This window comes from Musca domestica, unplaced genomic scaffold (assembly GCF_030504385.1).
Source record: "Musca domestica strain aabys unplaced genomic scaffold, Musca_domestica.polishedcontigs.V.1.1 4, whole genome shotgun sequence".
Classification (NCBI taxonomy): domain Eukaryota; kingdom Metazoa; phylum Arthropoda; class Insecta; order Diptera; family Muscidae; genus Musca; species Musca domestica.
In genome coordinates, this window is record NW_026712328.1 from 26,879,942 (window position 1) to 26,893,141 (window position 13,200).

Genomic DNA, 13,200 nt, shown 5'->3' on the forward strand with positions numbered 1-13,200 from the left:
AAAATTTGTTTTGTTCTGTTTTTTTTCGTGTACATGTTCGCTGGTTGTAGTGAAGTTGTTGTTTCCATTTCAACTCGTAATTATTAATTATATTTTCATTTACAAAAAAAAGCTGCAAATAGTTTGCTAAAGTGATAAATTAATGTAATTGTTCACAGAGTCCACATCACTTCTTAAGTGCTACGCATCTCCATCGCCTTCGTGATTGTGACGAGAGTACGAAAACAAATTGCACACAAACAAAAGCAACAAAATTAATTAAATGTCTAAATGATAATTTCTATATATTTATATTTTTGAACTTTGGATTATTGTTAAGAACTATAAGAAAGCGTGAACTTCGAAAAGATTATGTGCAGAGTAGCAGGAATCAACAGAAACTCTAAATACCAAACTGCATAAAATGTCGTTGGAAATAGAGAGTTATATGCCATTTTCCCACGCCATTGCGACAGGCGGAAATCCGGTGGACATTTACACATGGATGGCATAAGAAAATTCTTCTGATCTCAAATGTAATGAGTTACAAATGGAATGACGAACTCAATATATTTTCCATAATATGTATGGGAAAAATGGATTGTATTGACAAGTTAAAAAGCAGTAAGTTCGGCCGGGCCGAACTTTGAAAACCCTCCACCATTTGGAACGAATTTGGAAATTTAAAAAAAATAAAATCCTTAAAAAATTCTGTTAAATTTTAAAAATACCGAATATAGCCATTGTGTTGGGGTCTATACGACGTAGACCCACATAGGCATTGTTTGCCATTAGCCATTACCATATTCAAATTCGAAACTTGAAATAAACGGTGAATAATGTAGCTAAAATCATCCAAATATCGTATATAGTGAGGTACCGTTATATCGGAGCTGTGCGAAGACCTTTACCAGCATAGATAATTTTCTGTCACAGGCTATAGCATCCATTACGAACTTCAAATACGATATCTCAAACAATTTCGGTGAGTATTGTACCTAAAATCGTCAAAATACCGAATATAGGGAGGTACTTATATATGGGGCCTATACGAAAACCTGGACCTGCATAGACATTTTTCTGTCACAGACTGTAGTTCCTATAAGGAACTTTAAATACGTAATTTGAAACAATTCCGGTGAATAATGACGCTAAAATCATCAAAATACCGAATTTTGGGAGGTACCGTTATATGGGGGCTATATGAAGTCGTAGACCTGCACAGATACTTTTCTGTCTTAGGCTGTAGTATCCATTACGAATCTCAAATACCAAAGTTGAAACAATTCCGGTGGATAATGCCGCTAAAATCATCAAAATACGTAATATCGGGAGGTACCGTTATACGGGGGCTATATGAAAACGTTATACGGGGGCTATATGTGCATTGTGCGATTCAATCAACATACATACGTAGTTGTTGTTGTTGTTGTAACTGATCATCTTAGCGAAGACCACCACATCGTCGGTGGGATAAATGATGCTGCTGTTTTCAGCGGTTTCGATAGTGGCATATTTGCGAAGCCTGTTCTTTTTTTTGTTCGTCTGAATATTTGAATAGCTCTGGCGACAGTGGACAGACAGATAACACGCCTTTTGTTTGTTATTGTTGTTCTTGTTGGTTTTGCTATAGCTCGTTTTTTAAGTTTCTTGAACTTGCGTCCTTAAGCACTTAAATACGTAAATAAAGCTATAAGTGGATCTACAAACAGAGACTTACTATGTATTTTTATAAGTCAGTATTTCCAGTATTTCGTTTGTTTGTATGTGAAAAAATCAATAGTTATTTAGAAAATGAAAACATGATGGTAAAAAATGTCAAAAAAAAATAATAATAATAATAATCTACGCTCCTTTTGTGATTATGACTTTTAAAGATAAAGGTTTTCTTATTCCCAAACAATATCAGAAAATAATGAACATTTTCCATAGATAATCCAACCTGACAATTCGTAGTAATTTTTTTTTTTGGAAAGCCAATATTTTCCAAAGCCTCAAAATATAATTGATCATGGTCGGTGGGAAGAGAACCACATATTACTGCTGACAACTCTTCTATACCTTATTGATGAGTATGGTAGGCAATCGTTTTTATAACCTCCATCATGAAAAGGATATATTAAATTTATAATTCTATGCGTAACACATCTAAATATTCATCATTGACACCATAAAGTATATTCATGATCAGCATAAAATTCTAAGTCTAATTAACGATGTCCGTCTGTCTGTTGAAATCGCGATGCAGTTCACATTATTTGATAAAGAGCTTTGAAATTTGCAACAGTAGTTTGTCTTGGATGGTTGGTATTGAAAATGAGGGCCGACTATACGTTACACCACTAAGCGCATAAAGTAGAGCTCCCGTATCAAAAAAACAAACAAAAAATTGGGAATTAAGTGAAGTAGATCATACCAACTATGAAACTTATTTAAATGCGTATCATGGTTTTAAAGTACATAGCTACGAATCGAAATCCGCGTCGCAGTGGCCGAAAAATATCTCGTGACCTGAATAAATCACAATATTGAAAAATGAGCTCGGGGTAAAGCCATTGTAATTCCAAATTCCAAAAAGTGAAGAACTTACACTACCACAGAAAGAAAAGAGCTAAAGAGTTGCTTCGCTTGCCCGAAAGTGGCGAACTTCCGAATTTGGTTTTCTCCGATGATAAAACATTCGTTGTTCAGCAGTTTGTAAACAAACAAAATGGTCGTGTTTACTTGCAAAAGAGGTCAGCTGAAAATGTGCACCTTCGGTTGACCACCAAGTGTGAATTATTGAATACTTTAAAATGGCCATAACTCCTTAATTATTGAGTTTTCATCGGTTTTAGCTATTATTTGTGATCACTCTTTTAGGCGTAAATTATTGAATACTTTAAAATGGCCATAACTCCTTAAATATTGAGTTTTCAGCGTTTTTAGCTATTATTTGTGATCACTTTTTTAGACGTGAATTATTGAATACTTTAAAATGGCCATAACTCCTTAAATATTGAGTTTTCAGCGGTTTTAGCTATTATTTGTGATCACTTTTTTAGACGTGAATTATTGAATACTTTAAAATGGCCATAACTCCTTAAATATTGAGTTTTCAGCGGTTTTAGCTATTATTTGTGATCACTTTTTTAGGTGTGAATTATTGAATACTTTAAAATAACTCCTTAAATATTGAATTTCGCTCTCCGTTCGTATTAATCGACCGTGGCATCAGAATAAATGCCGAATATTATCGCCAAAAAATCTCCTTATACCAATCCGTTGGACTATCTAGAGTATTTTGGAAAGCAAGGTTGGCACTAAAAAAATACCAAAGTGTCGATCACCTCAAGCAAACGCTTCGCCTGGAATGGGCCAAAATACCGCAGAGCAACATTCGGGCAGCGTGTGATGCTTTCATTGGCCGTTTGAAGGCCATAATTCCTGCCAAAGGTGACAAATTCGTACAAATCTAAACTTTTTCTAAAATGTTTTGCTTTCATTCAATAAAATTAAAAAAAAAAATGTACAAATTATGGCATTTGACTTTGTTGCAGTTTTTTTTACATTACCCTGTATATATTGGAGCTTTAGCTTTATCTGAACCGATTTTCAAAAAATGTTATGTACTGCTTCTTGACTGAATTCGGTCTGATATGCCGAAATTTATGTGATGTTGGCATTTAGTGTACAATAAACCCGAAATCGGTTGAAGATATATTTGGAAGCTGTATCTAAATATTGACCGATTGTCACCAATTTCAATAGGATTCGCCCTTCGGCCAGACAAATATTGTTTGGAAATTTTAATCTCAATCGGATAATAAATGAGACTTGTATTTTGTTCACAAAAATACATGGACAGACGGAAGCACAGACGGACTGGCATGCATAAATCGATTCAGAAAGGGATTCTATGAAGATCCTCAAAAGTAATTATGGGTCTATCGCGCTTCCTCCTCCATGTTACAAACAAAGGCATAAAAACATAATACCCTTACCACTTTGTAGGGTATAGAAATGTTTTCTTTACTAATTTATCGCAGACTTTGGGTGATTTCTTTTGAAATTGCAGTTACTATTTTTAAAGGTCTTTACATTCAGAGTTGTCATGTAACCGCAGTTTCGACCGCAATGTTTTAAAATAAGCATTTGTCGGTTTTTTGGACAGTAAAAAATGTGTAAATAAATCTCATATTTGGGGAGGTTTATAATCACTAAGTTCATCGTTTTGTTTCTCGTGTTTCATTAAAAAGTTTGCGGGTCTGATTTTCGAGGACGTTTTTATAAGGGTATTGACGTTTTTCTGGTTATTTTCATATTTCTTAATAGTCACATCCAACGGAATTCCAGACTGAATTCAGCAAGTGCCTCAAATTTTTTCCATATGGTAAAACTCGGTCTAGTATATCTATTGCTCCAATAAATATTTTTGAATATAATTCTTATCGAAGTCATATCATGCTCTATACAGCAATGATATTTGCTACTAAAGGTACAAAAGCCTCTGTCAAATTTGTTGAAAATCGATTCAGAGTTGGATTAGTTTCCAAATTGTCACTACTATAAAACGATGATACGCATTCAAATAAGTTTCATAGTTGGTATGATCTACTTCACATAAATTCCCAAATATGTTTATACCCTCCACCATAGTACGGAGGGTATATTAAGTTTGTCATTCCGTTTGTAACACCTCGACATATACATTTTAGACCCCACAAAGTATATTTATTCTTGATCAGCATAAACTTCTCAATCGATTTAGCTATTTCCACCCGTCTGTCCGTCTGTTGTAATCCCTCTAGCTTCCGAACGAAATGAAGTAGGTTGATAAAATTTTACTCAAATGTATAGTATGTCTGCAGGACTTTTGGTATTGAAAATGGGCCATGAAGGTCAAATTTGGTATTTAAAATTCGTGGTAGATACTACAGCCTATAACAGAAAATTGTCTGTGCAGGTCCACGCCTTCGTATAGCCATCATATAACGGTACCTGCCGATATTCGGCATTTTGAGGATTTTAGCAACATTATTCATCGGAATCGTTTCAAATTTGGCATTTGAAATTCGAAATGGATACTACAGCCTATAAAAGAAAATTGTGTGTGCAGGTCCACGTCTTATATAGCCCCCATTTTATGGTACCTCCCGATATTCCGTATTTTGATGATGTTAGCGACACTATTCATCGGAATTGTTTCAAATTTGGAATTTGAAGTTCGTAATGGATACTGCAGCCTAAAACAGAAAGTTATCTGTGCAGGTGCACGTCTTCGTATAGCCGCCATTTAACGGTACCTCCCGATATTCGGTATTTTGATGATTTTAGCTACATTATTCACCGATTTTTTTGTAAATTTCGCATTTGAATATTGTACTGGTTTATGGCAAAGTTTCCTATGCAGGTCCATGTCGTCGTATATAACCTAATATAACAGCTTCATTCGGTATTCTTAAGATGTTAACAGAATTTTGAACGGATTTTTTTTTTTTGAAAAGTGCCAAATTCGTTCCAAATTGTGGAGGGTATTAAAAATTCGGCCCGGCCGAACTTACTAGCTTTTTTACTTGTTTTTTTGTTATGAGAGCTCTACTAAATACGCATAGTGGTGTAGGGTATCATATAGTCGGTCCAGCCCGACTTTTGACTTCTCCTTATTGGTTAATCAAATCAAAATTTTGAAAAAATTATTTTTGGAATGGTGCTTTCATTAACCCTTAGGTTTAGAACTACTGATCAATGGGCATAATAATGGATTAAGTAATTTAATAAACCGACTGACAAATTTTAACATAGCTAAAGTTGTTTTCGAAAAGTATTCGGTTCCTTGGCTCGTGAAATTCCGTATTATTCCGAGATCTGCAAATTGTGTAAATAAAATTCCAACATGCAGACAAGCATTCTGTATTATTTTATTGCGCCCACCTCCATGTGACAGTGTGAGGCCTGATTAACGTTAATAAGCTAGGGTGGTTAATAGATTTTTGCCATTTGAAGGAGATCCCCGTCCCAAAAATGTTTCTTTTAAAAAGCCACATAACAATTGAAAAAAAAATTAATTAATTTTTTTTTCAGTACATGGAGCTCATATTGAAAAAAAAAAAAAAAAAAAAAATAGGCACATACAAACATATGTATGTTTGTATGCATATATCCTTAGTTCATGTATTGGTTGTATATAAAAATGACAAAAACAACAACAATAAAAACGCTTAAAAAAACTATGTGTATATAAATATTGATGTGAAATACATACGTACATGCTTCATAGGCGCTGATGTGCATAGCATCATATTTTGTATATTTCCGCAACGAATTCGATGAAACAACAAGCAGTGCAATGCGTTTTCATGCAGCTTTTTTAATTTTTATGCAATTCTCTGAAGCTCTGGAGTGTCCGTTTGTCTGGCTTGAGGTTTTTTGTTGGTTGGTTCTCCCCCGGATTTTGGCGTTTGATTGTGTATGTGTGTGTGTTGGACGGTTTGTCCTGTTTGGTGATGTTAATGATGATTGTTGTGTTGTTGGTATAACAACGACAGCGGCAGCAGCATCAACTCTCGGGGAGAAAAATTGACAGGAAAACAACGAAAATCTCTCGAATAACAGCAGCAGCAGCAGCAACAACAACAGCAGCAGTATAAAAATGTGCGTAAATGCCAAAGATTTTTTTATATATTTCGGCGTAGAACAGTTAAAACTGTGAGGGGTTATTGGATTGAACTGTACTGTCTCTTGTTTGTTGTCGACTGAAGGTTTTTGAAGGTTGGGAATTGGCGCTGTTGGATAAACACTGTTTTTGGGGACGCTGTGTTGATGATTTTTATTTTATTCCTCCCCAACACTCCTGTCCTGTCGCCGGGCCCCAAAGCTTGTTTTGATGTGCAGTGCGTATGAATGCACAAAAAAATTGCGTTGCGTTGCGTTGCCTTGATGATTGCAGCAGTGTTATTGTTGTTTTTTTTTTTGGGTGTCCAAAGGCCAAAAGCTCCAGTGGAAATAACAGGAAGGCTGGATAGATATTGGAATGTTTGCCTTGCAGTTTGTTTACGCACTTCCGGCGAAATAGCATTAAAAAATTGCAGCACCGTTTTACTTTTTTGTAAAGAGGAGATTTTAATGCGTCCTCCTACCTACCCCTCATCGGCGGTGATGATGCTGTGATGGTTGGGTTGATTAATGCTTTTGATGTTGTAGTTATTATTGAGAAATGTGTGAGTGTGATTATCACACAGACCAACGAACCAACCCACCAATCCCTTGGTGATGATGCTGATGATTGTTCTTGTCTTTGTATGTTTGTGTGTGTGTGGGGGGTATTTGGGGACGTTGCTGGAGCAATGGATAATATTCCGGCGACCCCCTCTCCAAATATTTCACGTACCTATGTATTGTTTATATACTAGCAGCATATATATATATATATATATAGAGGTATGTATATAAACAACAGCAGGCCTTATATACTCGAGGGCTTTTGTTTTTTAATGACGCTTTTTTAACCACCTCTCCTGTTGTTGTTTTTCTTTTCTCTTCTTTTTTTTTAAATAATTTGTCTTGTTGTATGGAAAATTGCCGTTATTTCACAATTGAAGTGATTTTTATTGAAATAAAATTAAATTGTTCAAAGTTTTTCGTTTTTGCATTTATCGAATTTTCACAGATGATATGTGGCAATTGTTGTTGTAACTGTTGTTGTTGGTAGATTTACTTGGTTTGGTTTCATTAAATGAGTTTTCTTGGTTTTTTTTTGTTTTAAGTAAAATTTAAACAACTTGGAAAATTGTTAAGTATAATAATGATTGCACTTTTGTAGGTTGTTGTTATTCGTTTTTTTCTCAATTTATTTCTTTTTAATATTTTAAAAAAAAAATCACACTTTTTAACAGATAATTTTCTTTTTTGTTTTTGTTTCCTTTCTCTACTGTACTTCTATTTTATTGTGTATTTGTGTTATTGTTGTTCTTGTTGTAATTACTATTGTTGTTGTAGTGTTGGCATTTTTTTTAATTAAACAAAATAAATTTGATTTTCTTTGATTTTTTTTCTTAATTTGTTTTCAAACAAAACCTAAAAAATTGCACAAAAAATACACAAAATCACAAAAATTAGTTTCCATTTGAGTTAAATTATTATTCATAGCGTTTTATAAATAAATATACATCTTTATTATGTCACTTGTAATTTTCTTAAGTTCTGCTCTTTGGTGCGTAAATAAGTAATATTTTTTAGCCAAACATCACGTCTTATACTCCCACATTAGACTAAAATACAATTTACATTTTTCATGTCTTTACGAAATTTTTAAAATGACTGTTTTGCATGAAAAGTACAATTGAGGGTATTTTTAAAGCATCTCTCTAAAAAGTTAATATTTTGCATCAGCTAATACATATATGATTTTGTTTCTAAAATTATTATTTTTTCAATTAAACCACGAAACCGGGGATTTTTTCTTTTTTTTGGTTGAATTTTTTTTACGTGAATGAATGTTTCAAATAGATATTTATTTCTAAATCCACTAGCGATGGATGGATTTTAGAAACAGATTCCGATATCTAAAAGGATTAAAAATATGTAATACCGTTGATTTTATTTACTAAAAAAATTAAGATACGAAATTTGAAACGATTCCGGTGAATAATGTTTGTGAAATCGTCAAAATACCGAATATCGGGAGGTACCGTTATATGGGGGCTATACGAAGATCTGGGTCTGCACAGACAATTTTCTGTCTTAGGCTGTAGTATCCGTTACGAACTTCAAATACCAAATTTGAAACAATTCTGGTGAAAAATGTCTCTAAAATCATGAAAATACCGAATATCGGGAGGTACCGTTTTATGGTGGCCATACGAAAACCTGGACCGACATGGCCCATTTACGAACTTAACCTGCCAACTGCTAAACTATGCATTTATGCAAAATTTTAGCACTCTATCAAATGAGCTTGGGGTAAAGCCATTACACCGCAACAGAAAGAAAATAGATTCAAAAGAGCTAAAGAGCTACTTTGCTTGGCCGAAAGTGTTGTCCAGCAGTTTGCAAACAAACAAAATTATCGTGTTTACTTGCCAAGGCGGTCAGCTGAAAATGTTCACCTTCGGTTGGCCACCAGAACTCTCCGCTCTCCGCTCGTATTAATCGACCTGACATCAGAATATTAAGAATATTATCGCGAAAATATTCTGGAGGGTGTATTAAAGTCTTGGGCACTTAAACATTTTGGTCGCAGACCTTGGACATTCCGACAGGACTCAGCACGCGCCACCCTAGTATGGTTACAAAATGAGTTTCCTCGCTTCATTTCCAGCCCACAATAGCCACCAAAACCTACGGATACCAATCCGTTGGACTATTGTGTCTGGAGTATTTTGGAAAGCAAGGTTGGCACTAAAAAAATACGAAGTGGTTGAACACCCCAAGCAATCGCTTCACCGGAAATGGGCCAAAATACCGCAGAGCAACATTCGGGCAGCGTGTGACTGTTTCATTGGCCGTTTAAAGGCCATAATTCGTGCCAAAGATAACCAATTCGAACAAATCTAAACTTATTCTAAAATTTAATGCTATTTCCGACATTTTTGGGTTTCATTCAATACATTAAAAAAAAATTGTTAAAATTATGGCGTTTGACTTTGTTGCACTTTTTTTATTTCACCCTGTGTTATAAACTTTATATAAAACTAAAATCAGGTTCGGAGATGGACACTTGTTCTGTAACCTCTTGCACAAAGGTCAAACTTTTCGAAGAAACTAACTTTTGTTACAGGAAGCACATAATGTTTCCGATTTTGTTTAAACTCAAGATTTTTAATATTTGAATCAATCTTACGTCAGATGAGAAAATTTACGAAATCGATTTACTATTACTGATACCTCTCCACCAATGGGTCCAAATTCTGAACAATTTTAAGTCACATAAAATTTAAAGCATTGAGCCAATGTTTCTTTTAATTTAGCACAATCCAATACTTTCCCAAATATATCTTCTATGGGATCTATCACTCCACGCCTTTTGGTATCTTCCTACAAAGTTTCGATATTTTTGAAAGTTGAATTGGAATTTAATTCAATCAAGGTTTGGAAGGCATACGAGCCATAGATCTTATATAAAAGTGGAATATATCTCCCCCCTCCCTTTTGTACCTGCCCCGAAAAGTGTGAAGATTTTTAATAACGTATTTATTCGAGAAACATTCAACTTCATTCCAACTTTAAAAATCATACTACACATATACTAGCCGAAGGCCAGGAGTAAAAAATTGACAAAATTAGCCTGCTGCTTTTCTATCTCGCCACAATGGCTCAAAATGTTGAGTAATCAATACACTCATGAAATTCAGTTTTTTTCTTAATACATTAGCATACTTCTAATAGTGCAAAAATAGGATATTTAGGTCCAATATTTACCCCAAAAAGTTTATAAATAGATAAATGATAATATGCCGGAACACCTGACTGAAATGTTTCAAATCGCATCTCTTACAAATCAATCAAGACATAATTAATCTTCCTGTTCCAAATTTCACAATTCCACAAAAAATAATGGGGACTTTATCTAAATTTTAACCGACCGACCGACAAAGTTATATGGACTTAAAGTTTTATGCTGGTTTAAAATAACACACTTTATAAAATATCTGACCATAGGCTCGATGAATGGAATTATTACAAGTCCTTATAATTATAAAAAAGTGTGGAAACTCAAATCTGGAGCAAAATATGGAAGTAGCCCAGACCTAGCTTTTTATAGCCTCAAGCACTTCAAAGTTCGATTATCCCCAAACTCACTAAAATGTGAATTTTCCGTTAAATGGATGCCAATAAAGAATATTTTTAAGAGGCTACATCTTTTTCAGATGTAATTCGGATCATTCGAATTGTAGTTCGAAAATTTCAATTTTAATTCGAATAATTTCAGTTGTAATTCGAATTACTCCAATTGGAATTTGAATTATTCCATTTGTAAATCGAATTTTTCTAATAGAAATAATATTCCAGACGAAGACTAACAAGTAAACACAAATAAAGTTCGGCCGGCCGAAAGTTACATCGACTTAGAATTTTATGCTGATTATGAATATATATACTTTATGGGAACTACGATGAATATTTAGGGATGTTACAAAACGGAATGATAAAGGAAGGAATTTGCAAATTTCTAAAGAAAAAACCATTGGAAAACACTGATAAAATCATAAAAATAGCGAATATACGGTGTTACCGTTAAAGAAAACGAAACTTCCATAACCTAATCTTGGTCAGGACAAAGACCAATACAATATTCAAACCTGAAACTTGAGACAATTCCGACGAATAATGCCTGAAAAAAAAAAACAAAATTCTGAATATTGGGAGGTACCATTATATGGGTGCTATGCAAAGACATGGACCGGTATGAGATATTTTCTGTAATAGGATGTAGTACCCCTTAGGAACTTCAAAATACGAAATTTGGTACCACTAGCTGAACTATATCTCAATAAAATCAAAATTGCGAATATTTGGGGGATATACGATGGTCTGGACCTGCATATGCAATTTTCTGTCATGGGATATTACGGTATTTAAATACGAAATTTGAAACAAATCCGGTGAATAATTTCGCTAAAATCATCAAAATATCGGATATAGGGAGGTACCGTTATATGGATATATACGAAAAGCTGGACCTACATATGCAATTTTCTATCAGAGACGACAGTATCCATTAAGAACTTCAAATACGATATGTACTTTATGTTAAAATTAATTCCGTTGAATAATATCGCTAAAATCATCAAAATACGGAATATATGGGGACTATACAAAAACGTGCCCATAGCCCATTTTCAATACCACATTTCCTGCAGACCTAACACACATTTGAGTACAATTTATTAACCTATGTCATTTCGTTTGGAAACTAAAGTGATTTTCACAGACGAATGGACATGGCTAGATCGACAAAGAATTTTATGCTCATCAAGAATGCTCTACGTCAAATAAAATGCGTTGTATCTCAATATCAACGGACAAACAACTCGATGGACATCATTAAATCGATTTAGAATTTTCTGTAGATTACCAATATATATACACTTTATGGGTATCCGACGAATATTTGATTTAACAAACGAAACGAAAGATTAAATTCCATTCGAGACAAACGTTCTATAATTTTAGCCTAGAAATCGGTGATCACAGACCAGCATATAAAAATATGGCAATACATATCATAATAGTTTTTTATACCCTACACCACAAAATGGTCAGGGTATTATGTCTTTGTGCATTTGTTTGTAACAGGCAAAAGGAAACGAGATAGACCCTTAGTTCCTTTTGATGATCTGCATGGAATCACATTCTGAGTCGATTTATGCATGTCCGTCCGTCCGTCTGTCCATGTATTTTTGTAAACAAAGTACAGTTCGCATTTATTGCCCTATCCACATGAAATTTTGCACATATCATTTGTTTGGCCCAAGGACGAACCCTATTGAAATTGGAGATAATCGGTCAAAATTTAGATATAGCTCCCATATATATCTTCGTCCGATTTGCCCTTTTTGTGCACCAAACGTCTAATATTTGTCCAAATAGTATTAAATTTTGCCCATATAACCAAATTAGGACTGAAAATAGGTATGCCAAATTTGATCGAAATCGGTTCAGATATAGCTATAGCTCCCATATATATTGTTCATCCGATTTGTTATTTTTGTCCTCCGCAGCCGTAATATGCATTCTGTAACAACAATATTTGGGGAAATATATCAAATGCAGATCAGAAATACCTTTGTTAAATTTTATCGAGATCGGTTCAGATTTGGATATAGCTCCCATATATAACTTCGTCCGATTTACCCTTTTTTGTGCACCAAACGTCTAATATTTGTCCAAATGGGATGGAATTTGGTACTTATGACCGAATTTAGTCTGGAAGCTAGTATGTCAAATTCGGTGAAGATCGGTTCAGATATAGCTATAGCTCCTATATATAATGTTCATCCGATTTGTTATATTTAATATGCGTAATATGCACTCCGTAACAACGATTTTCAGGGAAATATGTCAAATACCACTCAGAAATATCTTTGCCAAATTTTATCGAGATCGGTTCGGATTTGGATATAGCTCCCATATATATCTTTATCCGATTTCAAATTAATTGTGCACCAAATGGGAAATACAAGTCCGAATTTAAAAGATTCAAATGCTTCAGCATATTGAGTCTTTTGAACTTTAACTTAT

General features: G+C 34.2%; 1 protein-coding gene across 11 annotated transcripts in view; it reads right to left on the bottom strand.

Moving 5' to 3' along the window:
- LOC101898716 (mushroom body large-type Kenyon cell-specific protein 1) overlaps positions 1 to 13,200 on the bottom strand; it is a 387,162-nt gene that overhangs the window by 168,119 nt on the left and 205,843 nt on the right. For 10 of the 11 annotated variants that reach the window (XM_059126944.1, XM_059126948.1, XM_059126949.1 and 7 more), the window contains exon 2: positions 6,228 to 8,034. The exons of the other annotated variant lie outside the window; for it this stretch is intronic. In XM_059126944.1, the coding sequence (XP_058982927.1) occupies positions 6,228 to 6,252 (25 nt within the window). In that variant the 5' untranslated portion in view covers positions 6,253 to 8,034. The remainder of the gene's footprint in view (positions 1 to 6,227; positions 8,035 to 13,200) is intronic. 11 annotated transcript variants of the gene reach the window in all.